Source organism: Mauremys mutica, chromosome 6 (genome assembly GCF_020497125.1).
Source record: "Mauremys mutica isolate MM-2020 ecotype Southern chromosome 6, ASM2049712v1, whole genome shotgun sequence".
NCBI lineage: Eukaryota > Metazoa > Chordata > Testudines > Geoemydidae > Mauremys > Mauremys mutica.
The window spans coordinates 102,940,315-102,952,061 of record NC_059077.1 but is presented as its reverse complement, the minus strand read 5'-3'; the positions used below and the strand labels follow the sequence as shown (position 1 = coordinate 102,952,061).

Below are 11,747 nucleotides of genomic sequence, written 5' to 3'. Positions count from 1 at the left end.
TTAAATACCATCATGTAACAATCACAAAAAACTTTTGCTAAAGGCCATATATACTAATAAAAAGACAGTGGTGCTTCCAACATTCTGAAATGCTCTGAAAACCAACTTTTCCAATACTAAATACAACAAAATAACCTTCATAAAATATAACTTTTCTCCATTTACAACTTTTTTTAAAGGATTAGTAACCTAGGCTTTTCAAGCATAGGAATCTGTGAAATAACTCCTAACGTGGACAGATTTTTTTAATACATAAATTAAGAAACTGGAGAGTTTTAACCCAAGTCCAGTTTCCAAACAAGGAATATTCTTGTTTACTTTAAAAATGGAAATGTCATATATTTCCATTATAACTGTTAAAAAGTTAGCTTTACAAACAAGGGTACTTTAATTAAAAAAAATTCTTAACAAAACTATACAGTGTACAAATTACTGTCTACAAGGTAGGTGGTTCATTAAGAAGATCCTCCGTTCTTCTCGCTACTTGCAGCTTCACAGATTCATTCACATATTTTCAATGGAGCTGCCCACCTGAACATCACCCCACAACTATATTGCTATAATTAATATTTTTGCCATGTCTTTATGTACAGTCTCCTTCACTGCCTTTTCTTTTTTCCCTTAGTCAAGCCTCAAACGTTCATGTCACTCCAGGGGAAACACACTTCAGTGGCACAGCCATAAGGCTAGGGCTGCAAAGCAACTTACTAAAGGCAGAACAGTGCACATAGAACGGGGTGGCTTGATTTAGTCAGAATACACTTCCTGGTGAAGGAGGAGGCTAGAGACCGGATTTGAGTCCTCAATATTTTCTTAATCTTTTGACTCTTGAATTTAGAAAAAAAAAAGTAAAAAAAGAAAAGAAAAGGAAGTTTGGGTTTCTTTTATTCAAAACAGGCCTTTATATTAAAGAGGTAGGCAGAAAAACCCACAGAGTCACTTAACATTCCACTGAGCGAATTTGACTAAAAAAAAAAAGAGTCTGTGTTTGTAAGCTTGATTTGTTCACACCATAGGTCAAAGATACATGAAAAGTTTAGTTAAGAGCATCCGCCATCTACAAGGATAAGCATCATTTAAATTATTGCACTTTATTGTCTGGATTTGCCTTGGTTTCATCCTGCTGTGCTAGTCAAAGTTTAAAGGGACACCTTACTGTATGGGATAATCAAATACAGTTCTCCAGCACATAACCATGTTTCATAACTGTTCATTATTAAGTGATGTGCTGTGAGAACAATATGTAGCTTATTTTATCAGGCCACAGCCTAACAGATCCTCAAGGTTGTTACTACGTTTCAGTTAGTCTTAACAGCCGCTTACTTAGTGAATAAATTCACTTACTATGGGGCTCAGAAAAAGAGCAACATAAAGCTGGTTTCTTTTTTTTAATTTAGCTAAATATAAATCTTGAGGTTTTTTTATTTTCTATTTTCTCTCTCTGTTGCCTTTTAGGCCTTGCCTACACAGCTTTCTCATAACACGTCCCACTGATACAGCTCCAATGGAGATAGCAATGATGGTGGGAGCACTAGTGGAGACAAGGTCCTGGCAGCTGCCACTGGTTTTAGCTATATTGTCATCTGGACTTGCTCGGAGCAGGGTTGGATGACACAGTAGTAAAAATGCCAACACCTAGTAGCCACTAGACTGCTCAGCTGTGCTACCACTGTTAGAGCTGCATCCCAGTGGGGTAGATCAATAATGGGAAATTTCAAGACAAAGCTAGAATAGAAGCAGTCTTTATGGGCTCAGTTATCCCACAGGGAGCTCAGTGCTCAGCAGTCTATTTTCCCCTGCATTCACAACCTAATAAAGGGTGTGCATTGATGGGAACATTGAGCTGTAAAGTGGAGTCTTTATGTACGTAAGGTTTGCAGCATTAGGCCCACTAGTCTGTAAGATTTTACTTTACTTGAAATAAACTTTTCTTTACATTGTATTCTAATTCCATTCAAGTTACAGTACAGAACTGCAGCTTTCCATCTGACCTTTTGTATGTGAAGAAATTCTAAACCTGTCGCATCTGTTTGCTAATGTAGATGCCTGTAAGTCAGATGTTGTGTGTTAATAAACTAAAAAAGACCCCACCTCTTTGACATAGGGAAAATGAGTATTCACCAGTCATTTAAATATAATGCTCCAAATTCTTTGCTGGCGTAACTCCTTTGGAGTCAACTGAAATCACCAAAGAATGTGGCTCAGTACATGCATCTCATAGAAGACAGTGTGTTTCCATGTCATTCTAGCTAAAAACACCCTCTAAAAGGGTACATTTTCGGATACCATATCTTTGCCAAAAAATGAAAGAGACTCAGTCTCAGTGTGGGTATTGACCTCTCGAAATAAAAAAGTAGAACAATTTCCTCAAGTCAAGTCTGCCTCCAACAGAATCCTTTTTTTTTTTTTTTTAAATCCAGAAATGAGTTCAGCTTGCACCCCAGGTGGGAAGTTAAAAAGAGGGAACCTATTTGAAACTTTGTCACAGTAGGCAGAACAGTCGCTTTGCAGCCCTTGCCTGGCTAAGGGTGCACTGCTTCACAGCTACACTGTAAAGTGTTAAAAATCCTCCCCACCCTCCCCAGAATATATATATATGTATATATATATATGTATAAAAAAAAATCCCCCGTCCATCTCTCAGTACACAAAAGGACCTCATCACACTGCAAAAATAGCAGTACCCACTTTGGTCAATTAAAACAAACAAACAAAAAAAAGCATACATTATTCTTTTTTTTTCTCTTTTAAATCTGTGTACTTACCTATAATAACCAATACAGCTAAAAGCACTACCTACATAGGCAAAACTTGGTATTGCATAATTCGTATAAATTTGAACCCCCCCCCCATATTAATTGGAAGATGAAAAACATGAAAGGTTAATAGAAAAAACACCAAAATACTGAAAATATTGCTGGTCGATTACAATTTTTAAGCGGCAACTATACACAGCCATGATATGCTTTATAAATGTGAGATAAAGGTATAACTGTCTAAAAAATCCATGATGTCACACTTTTCCCCCCCATCTGGAGTACAAAATATTTTGTCATAAAAATGGTAAAGATTTAAAATAATAAATGCAGCAAAACAAGTAGAGTGATGTCACTTTTTTTTTTTTTTTTTTTTTAAGATTTCAAGGCAAGGCACGTAATGTGGACATTATAACTTCGTGCAAATTAGGATTACTGGAAAGAGTATTTTAATCAATTAATTAGTTTTAAGAGACATAGAGGCAAAATGTGTCTGCCCATGCACGTTACTGTTCTGTCAATATGAGAAATGTGTTGAACAAGGCTAATTTCTGAAAGCACCATGCAAGTTTTCAGCACCCTGTGATTAGACTTATTTTTTTGTAAGAGTGCATGTTTAAATATATTTTACCCCCCACCCTGCTATTCCCAGTCTGTAAACTGTAAGCTTTGCCTTTGTGACATGGATTTGCCTTTTTCTTCGTCTCTATGATGCAGATTTTATAGAACTTTACATACACCCTATGGGTTATTGATGCAACCAGTAACTTTAAATAAATAAATCCTACCCCTCTATGGAGGCAGCAGCTAAACCAACATAAGTGCTGTGTTTCCATTAATTTCTTCTTCTCAATGACATGATTTGTCTTGATTTAATGCCCTCAAAACTGAGGGGAAAATAAATTTGCGCAAAGTAATTTTAAATTCTTTTTTTTTAATCCCCTCAATTTAGAGTCCAAGGGCTGAAGGACTTATAATGATGTTCCCCTTTAGATATAATTTTTAAATTGCACTTGCCTCTGTAAGTATTTCTTTAGTGGGTAAAAAGATGAATTATTTTTTACTGTTGCAAGAGGAGATAACTCTTTACCTACAGAGAGGCATTTCTTCCAGAGAGCCTGTGTTCATACTGACTTTGAAAATTCCAAACTAGGTAACACGCTAGAAAAGGCTGGGTTAAGGGCCAAAGTTTAATAAATCTGTACTGATAACTAAAGGCTACAGAGTTTTTTTTTTTTAACTTTTAGAAATCAGAGTGTTGAGAAAATGGCTGTCTCACAGCCCTCGTCCTCTTGCAGCTCTGTTGCTGCCGCCTAGCCTTTGTTTTGTGAGATAACTAGGAATAGTGATCCCATGCGTAAACAACAAGAATACTAAACCAATAAAACTAGCTTATCATGCAAATATTAAGGCATCTAGAAAGTCAGTTAAAATATATTGTCAGAGACAGAACATCTATTTCCCAGCGGACTTCATATAACAAAGGCTACTTAGCAGAGGCTGCATTCTACCCATCAGTGAAATATCATCGACCCTTTTTATGTCATTACAGTTTCAACCTTAAGGGAATTAGTGATTGTAAATGCTGCAATTGCTGGTCTATTTTTCTTCTTTCTTCAGTTTCATTTTTGTCCTGTCTTCCTTTCTTTTTTTCTTTTAAATTTTTGTTTTGTTTCATTTTCCCTCAGTTGCTTGTTTCTGCTTGAAGGAAAGGCTCTCCAATTATGTTCAAACCATAATTTTGGACATTTGTCGGCAGGATTGGTGTCCTGTTTGATACTTGAAAAGGGACCAAGCTAGCCCAGGTACCAGGACTGTTGAGAGAGAGACAGAGAGAGAACAGAATAAAGATTAAGAATGTTGCAACAATAAGAACATAATAAATTTGATTAAGACTCAGATTAGTATTCATTATAAATAATACTATTTAAGATAAATTTAAGATGGTAAATTTGTGAATGCCACTTGAACTTCAAGTGTGTATGATTTCCTTTGCAAACTCAACTGAAAGACAAAAGTAAATGTGTTAATATGAATTATTGTAATCATACACTAAATAGCCTGCTTATTCCATGAGAGCCCCAGACAAGTTAAAGAGGCAAGTTTATGGAACAGGTACAAAAAACTACATTATGAGAACTCATATGAAACTGCTGCTCTGATTTTAAGAACTAGTCAATCTATTATAGTGTACCTGTTATATTGCTTATTACCAGAACACAAAACACACGTTTAATGTATAATATAAATCTCTTCTGTGATTTAATAAATCCTCTATCCCCTCTATCACACAATTCAACCCCTTTCTCCATTATATTATGTGCCTGTGAGGTGCATGAGTCCAAAATGGAGCAGACTCTGATGTTTTTAGCTTTAATGCATGAAAACATACTTTTTATTTAGATACTTTCAAAAGCAGGGTGCATTCCTTATTACAGTCCCATGGCAATAGCCAAGGAACACCAGATAACTTAGGGCCCAATATACAAATACTTACTGTCATATGTAGAAATTACGACTATGAGTAGGTTCACTGAAGTCACAGTAGAGTAACATTTTCAGAAGTGTCTTAGTGACTAGAAATCTACATCCCATATTCAATAGCACCTGTGTCACTAAGGAATCTAAGTCCCATTAACTTGCAATTTTTTTTTACCAAGTAGTAACTATCAGTAATAAGCATTATACCCAGTGGCAAAATATCTGCAAGATTATCCATTCCAGATCAGATTTCCAAAAGTGTACAGTGCTGACAACTGGGGCCAGATTTTCCAAAAAGTTCTTTTGAAAGACCTGAGCTCTTTGAAGATCCAACCTTTTATGTAGGTGCCTAACAGGAAGCTGATAAATAATGAGCTCTTTGGAAAGTCTGGCCATATAGTTTTCAGCAAACATAAGCATGATAAGAGAGGCCATTATATCAAATGGAAACATACATTCAGGGTCAGATTGTCAAAATGAGGCATGCACACCTGTGCAAGCAATTAATTTATACCTATGTTATTGCACCAAATGTTCTCAGATACCCAGTGGGTGTGTGCACACTAGATATTTGCATACTCATGTAGCCATTTGACACCTGTCTATCCAAGTGCACACAAGTCTAATCTGTGAACACACACTGTGTATCTGATATGTACTTTTTGTGCAAAACATTTGCATATGCTTTACTTTGAAATCTGATACCCATATTATATTTTTTGATGAGGGAAGCTATAGTTATTTTTCCCTCCCATTTCTTTGATCATCCTTTCATGATCCTGTTTTCCCAAATACATGCACATGCTTGGTTAGTGCAAATGTGAGTTAGGACTATGCATTAAGGGGAAAACAGACCCCCTTTATCAATCTTAAAATGTATAAATAATAATTACGATTATATTTGGCCATTTGTGCAATCTTTTCTTGCTATGCAAATATAGAAAAATATATTTTTTTAAAAAGTCTATTGAACATGTTCCTCAGTTAAATAATACTATAGGGGAAAAGTAGCCTTTTCCTTTTAGTCAAATATTGTTTTCTTCTTCATCTCTTTAACCCAGTTCATGTGGAAGTATACTTCTGTGTAATATAGAAACTAAAGGCAAAATTTCTAAATTGTGACTTTGATGTGAGCTACATGTGCTCAGCACCTCTGAAAATCAGACCACATGTATTTAGATGTCTAACTGTACACACCCAAGTTTGAAAATTTTGGCTTAAATTCACAATCTTGCTCTCTTTTAAATCAGTGGTAAAACTCCCATCGGAGCAAGATTGGTCTACCTCAGTTAATTATATGGATCATGATCACACTGAGATGTATGTAATAATGTCTATAGAAACAATACCACCCAGCAGCTTTTTCAAAATATACAAATCCTTGAATGCTAACGTGTTTCCCACTAGAAAGCTGCCCACAAGTGCTGCTATTTTTCACATGAGTTTTTAGATCTTGCAAATCTAGTAAAACTTTATGATCATCTTAAATTTCCTATTTCCTCAAAAAGATTTCTGTGAACTTTGGTGAACTCGATGTTTTATTGTTGTTTGCCTAAGAAAGAATTTTTATTCTCCTTGATATTCAAAAATGGAGATAGTTATGCAATAAATCTTAAAACATGCACAAAGAGTTAAATCCATTTATACATGAAAGATTTGCCCAATATGATCTGCTGAAAAGATTATGGTTCCAAAAAAATATTCAATATCAAGATCTCACATAAGAGGCTTAATTGTTTCAACCTATCTCTCTTCATCTTCCTTCACTATTTGTGTCCAACAATGCATTTTTGTTCATTATCCCATTTTAATGTGAGCAATGTTAAAAATGCATGATGAGGTGACAGCTAGTAAAAATAATCAAAATGATTCCATGCTGATCTGTGTATGGGAAACTGTAATAATAAAAAATTGCAATAAATAAATAAAAACATTCTAAAAGAGAGACTGCTCAGGATTTATGGTCTTAGCCACTTAAAAGAGAAGAGTAACTTAAAAGAATGTAAATTCTGTGGCAGATTCAACATGGGATTGCAAAGAAGAAGTCCAGATAAACTGCGTACAGGTTATCTTTTTGGAGAATTCACTGTGTACTTTAGTGGCTGGAAGTTGATCTGAATTTTTTTTTTTAAGTTTACAACCTCCTAATGACTACAGTATATGAAACACAGCAGTTTATGCCGATAAAGAACAAATTACTATTTGTAGCAGCTTTCTTATCCAGTATTATACAGAGGAGACACAGATCTTTATTTTTTTGGAAAATGTTCAATAAAAATAAATTGCAGTAAGTGACTAATAAAACTGTTGTTGCAGTATAACTAACAAATTTAATTTAGATGTTTATTTAAACCTTTCAAACCTCCCTTCTTACATTATGACCATGTCACAAATGCAGCATGCAATATATTTGTCAATACGGTTTATGAATCCTTGGAGAAAAATAAATCTCAGAGGTTAACACTATGCAGATTCCATATGAGTTTTATAAGCCTCTTACTACCAGTATGTAGGTTAAGTTAACAGTTATAAGATATAGATTGTTCTGGTATCCAGTACATACTCTTAGGGATAACAGTGAAAATAACTTAACAAATGGCAAAACATGCCAGTGCAATGGTATACAAGTGCTTTGATTAGAAATGGAATCACAGCTTAGGGGTCTGATAATTTTTTATCTAAACTGAACTGCTGGGTAGGGGCTAGTTCTTCCCCCTGGCAATGGAGGATGGTCCCTACAGACAGTCTTTTCCAGCAATCTATCCTGCTTCCAAGTACTGGCACGTCCAGGTGAATGGTTTCTAGAGCTTTCAGAACTAGTTGTGCATTTAAGAAACAATACTTATGAGAATTCAATTTGATATAATGATGATTCCTGGGGCAGACTTGTCCTGCCACCTATAAATGGTCAATTTCAAGTAAAAGGATATATGCAGGAAAGGGAAGGAAATGAAAGCGAAATGGAGGAAATAAGTATAGTGCCTAGCGCAATGGAGCCCCAATCCAGGCTGGAGCCAGGAAGTGCAGCAGTAATACAAATCATATTAATCAGAATGCTAAATCACAACTAACTCAGGCTCTTTTAAGCTACAAGATACTGGTGTCTGTCTTTCAGATTTTGAAGCCTCATCACACTTTTGCATTTCTTACAATAAAATGTATGAGAAATGTAACTGAATTTTCAACTGCCACTTGGTGGATCAGACACCTATGAGTGAAAGAACTGATGGCAATTCAGTGCTCATGATATGTGCCCAAACAGACAGTTCTGGAGATCAAGATCTTCTATTTATCCACAGAACTGGCGCAGACTGGATAGAAGTTCTCTGCAATGCCCTGACATCATCCCTCCACCATGATTGGGAGGGAACTTCTGTGAGAGTAAGAAAGTTTAATCTCCACATCTGTTGCATCCTTGGCTTTTCTGAAGAGATTCCTAACAAAAATGCCAAGTAGAGCTAATTGTCTCCCAAATGTTGCCTTGTCTTTATGTGAGTAGCAATGGTGTGAAGAGCATAGATAACTTTCCCTTCACCTCGCCATTGTGTGATCTGATCAGATTGCCAGGCAGAATTGCAATCCCTGATCTCAGGAAAGCACAGACACTGCCCCCTCTCTCCTCCACAGGGTGCCCCAAGGAGGGTAGAGTGAAGGCACACCAAAGCTGTGCCCATCACACAAAAGGCAGATGAGTTGGCTTGGTGGGAAGAGGGTAGTGAGCTGCATACTACAGAGAGTTGTAGGAGAAGATCTGTTGCCTTTACAGCCCCAAACGGGCTGGTGCTCCCTCTGGGACAGACAGGGGCGGCTCTAGGCATTTTGCCGCCCCAAGCACGGCAGGCAGGCTGCCTTTGGCCGGCTTGCCTGAGGGAGCTCCGCCGAAGCCGCGGGACCAGTGGACCCTCCGCAGGCAAGCTGCCGAAGGCAGCCTGCCTGCCACCCTCGTGGCGACCGTCAGAGCGCCCCCAGTGGTTTGCCACCCCAAGCACACGCTTGGTGTGCTGGGGCCTGGAGCCGCCCCTGGGGACAGAGCAGCTCCATGCTGTCCTTACTACCTAAGTTCCCTCTAAACTGTGCGCTACACAGCTGCCTATTAAGCACTGTGCAGGCACTCAGGGCTGCGGTGGGGAGGAATGAGTCTCCCCAAGCCCTGGACCTGCCGTGGCAAACCTCCTCTGGCCCTGACCCAGCCCAGCCCCGGACCTGCTGCAGCCAGGGACAGGCACCCCTCCCCTGACTCAGCCTGGCCCTGCTGCGGCCAGGGGAGAGGTGCCCCTCCTCCACAGACCAGGTGCAGTTGTGGGGAGAGAGAGAGCTGGGGAGAGTAGCCCCAGGGAGCACCACTGCACCCCAACCCCCTCATCCCCAGCCCCACTCCAGAGCCTGCATCTCCCAGCTGGAGCCCATCACCCCCCACACCCTAACCCTCTGCCCCAACTCTGAGCCCCTCATCCCCAGCCCCACCCCAGGGCCATCACCCCCTCACCCCAACCCTCTGCCCCAACTCTGAGCCCCTCATCCCCAGCCCCACCTCAGAGCCCTCACCCCCAGATAGAGCCTTCATCCTCCCACATCCCAACCCTCTGCTCCAGCCCTGAGCCCCCCACCCCCATTCTGAACCCCTCGGCCCCACCCCACCACATGAATTTTGTGATGTTCACCAAGGAGGTTATGTGTGACACATCACCTCCATACTGGTACACCTAACAAAATTCATTCCACACATGGGTGGGAAAAATTAGAGGGAACACTGTGTACTATGCAATCTAATTAAAAGATATAATTGAGGCCTGTGCTGGTAGGTTTTGTGACATGAATAATTGCCCACTAGATAAGAGGATGAGCTACAAACTTGTTCCATGTTGTTGTGGCTGCGTGCCGTGTTGTTATAGCTGTGTTGGTCCCAGGATACGAGACAAGGTGGTGAGGTAATATCTTTTATTGGACCAACTTCCATTGGTGAAAGAGACAAGTTTCTAGCTTATGTAGAACTTTCCTTAAGGTCTGAGAAAAGTACCCTGAGTGTCACAGCTAAATACAAGGTGGATCAGATTATTTAGCATAAGTAGTTAACACATATTTCAAGGGGTTTCTTGTACATAGTTGTCTGTAGAGTTCCACTGTTGAACTTCATCGTGGTGTCCAGGAGGTGGATGCTAGTGTGGGAGTGTTGTAGAGAGAGTTTAATGGATAGGTGATGGTTGCTGAAGTTGTGGTGGAAATCTATGAGGGAGTTTAGGTGTCTGTCCAGAGAATGAAAATATCATCAATGCATCTCAAAAAACCTGATGGCAGCCCTCCAACAAAAAAACAAAAAGGGGAACCAACTACAACAACGCCACTTCCCACAGAACACCACCTCCAGGAGAAACCATAACATGAAGACCCACCATCTGGATCCTCTGTGAAACTCCAACAGCATCAATTTGTCAAGACTACCCCTAATCAGAGCTGAATTATCTGTACTCTCCAAGGAACTGAACTATTGCCCCACCACAGAATCTGACACCAGAGTAACATGGGGAGAACTAGAAGAGTTCTTCCGCCTTTTTTTTTCTTTCTTTGAGATACATCAATGATATTTTTATCCTAGGTATCCAAAATCCGCAGATTGTCACATTTACCTTCATAGATTCAGTAACCATCCCAAGCACACCAAGAAATCTATTATCTACAGAGGGGCACTCAGATACCACAAAATATGCTCCAAGGAAAAAGTCCAGGTATACATCTTAACAGACTTAAAACCACCTTCACTAAACAAGGAAACTCCACCATGGAAGGAGATGATGTCATGGAACAAGCCACCCAAATACCCCGAGAGAACCTGCTTCAATGCAGAAATAAAGCTCTCTCTGATTGCACGCAACTAGTTGTCACCTACCTCCCGCCCCCACAAACTCATATGGCTTATCATCAAATAACTATAACCCATACTCAATGGGGACCACATCCTGAAAGAACTCTCTCTATGGCCTTCAAACAGCCCCCCAGCCTCTTCAAACTCAGCATCAGAAGCAAGCTCCCCATGGACCAGGACACACCAACTCAAAGTGGCACCAGACCCTGCCAGAATATTAGATGCAAAACCTGCAGATATATCTCCACTGCAACAATGATCATCAACCCCCACAATACATCCTCCAAGATCCATGGGTTGTACACATGCCTATCATAGCATGTGGTTTAGCTCAACTAGAGCACTAAGTGCCCCAATAACAACTATGTGGGTAAAACCAATCACTACACTCTCTAATGAACTCACACAGAAAAATGATAAAAGACAAAAGCCTGGGAGCTTAAATTAATATCTTAACACTAGAAATCATGGACTGAATAGAGACACTGGATTTATGGCTTATTACAACAGTCTATAACCCACTAACCCTCCCCAACCCATGACTGAAAAGGTGTGAATGGGCCACTTCACCTTGAATGGTCCCTTGAAACATGGTTTTAATTACTTATGCTACACAATCTGTTCCACCTTGTATTTAGCTGTGACATTCT

At 39.3% G+C, this 11,747-nt stretch overlaps 1 protein-coding gene and 1 long non-coding RNA gene across 5 annotated transcripts in view; one reads left to right on the top strand and one right to left on the bottom strand.

Moving 5' to 3' along the window:
* Window positions 1–11,747, top strand: part of LOC123372480 — a 45,127-nt gene that overhangs the window by 20,746 nt on the left and 12,634 nt on the right. Inside the window, exon 3 of one of the 2 annotated variants that reach the window (XR_006580311.1) lies at window positions 8,537–8,591. The exons of the other annotated variant lie outside the window; for it this stretch is intronic. This is a non-coding gene — a long non-coding RNA (uncharacterized LOC123372480). Of the gene's footprint in view, window positions 1–8,536; window positions 8,592–11,747 lie in introns of those variants that run through there. 2 annotated transcript variants of the gene reach the window in all.
* Window positions 1,425–11,747, bottom strand: part of NFIB (nuclear factor I B) — a 210,435-nt gene continuing 200,112 nt past the window's right edge. For all 3 annotated transcript variants that reach the window (XM_045020587.1, XM_045020588.1, XM_045020589.1), the window contains one exon: window positions 1,425–4,570. In XM_045020587.1, coding sequence (XP_044876522.1) covers window positions 4,441–4,570 — 130 coding nt within the window. In that variant the 3' untranslated portion in view covers window positions 1,425–4,440. The remainder of the gene's footprint in view (window positions 4,571–11,747) is intronic.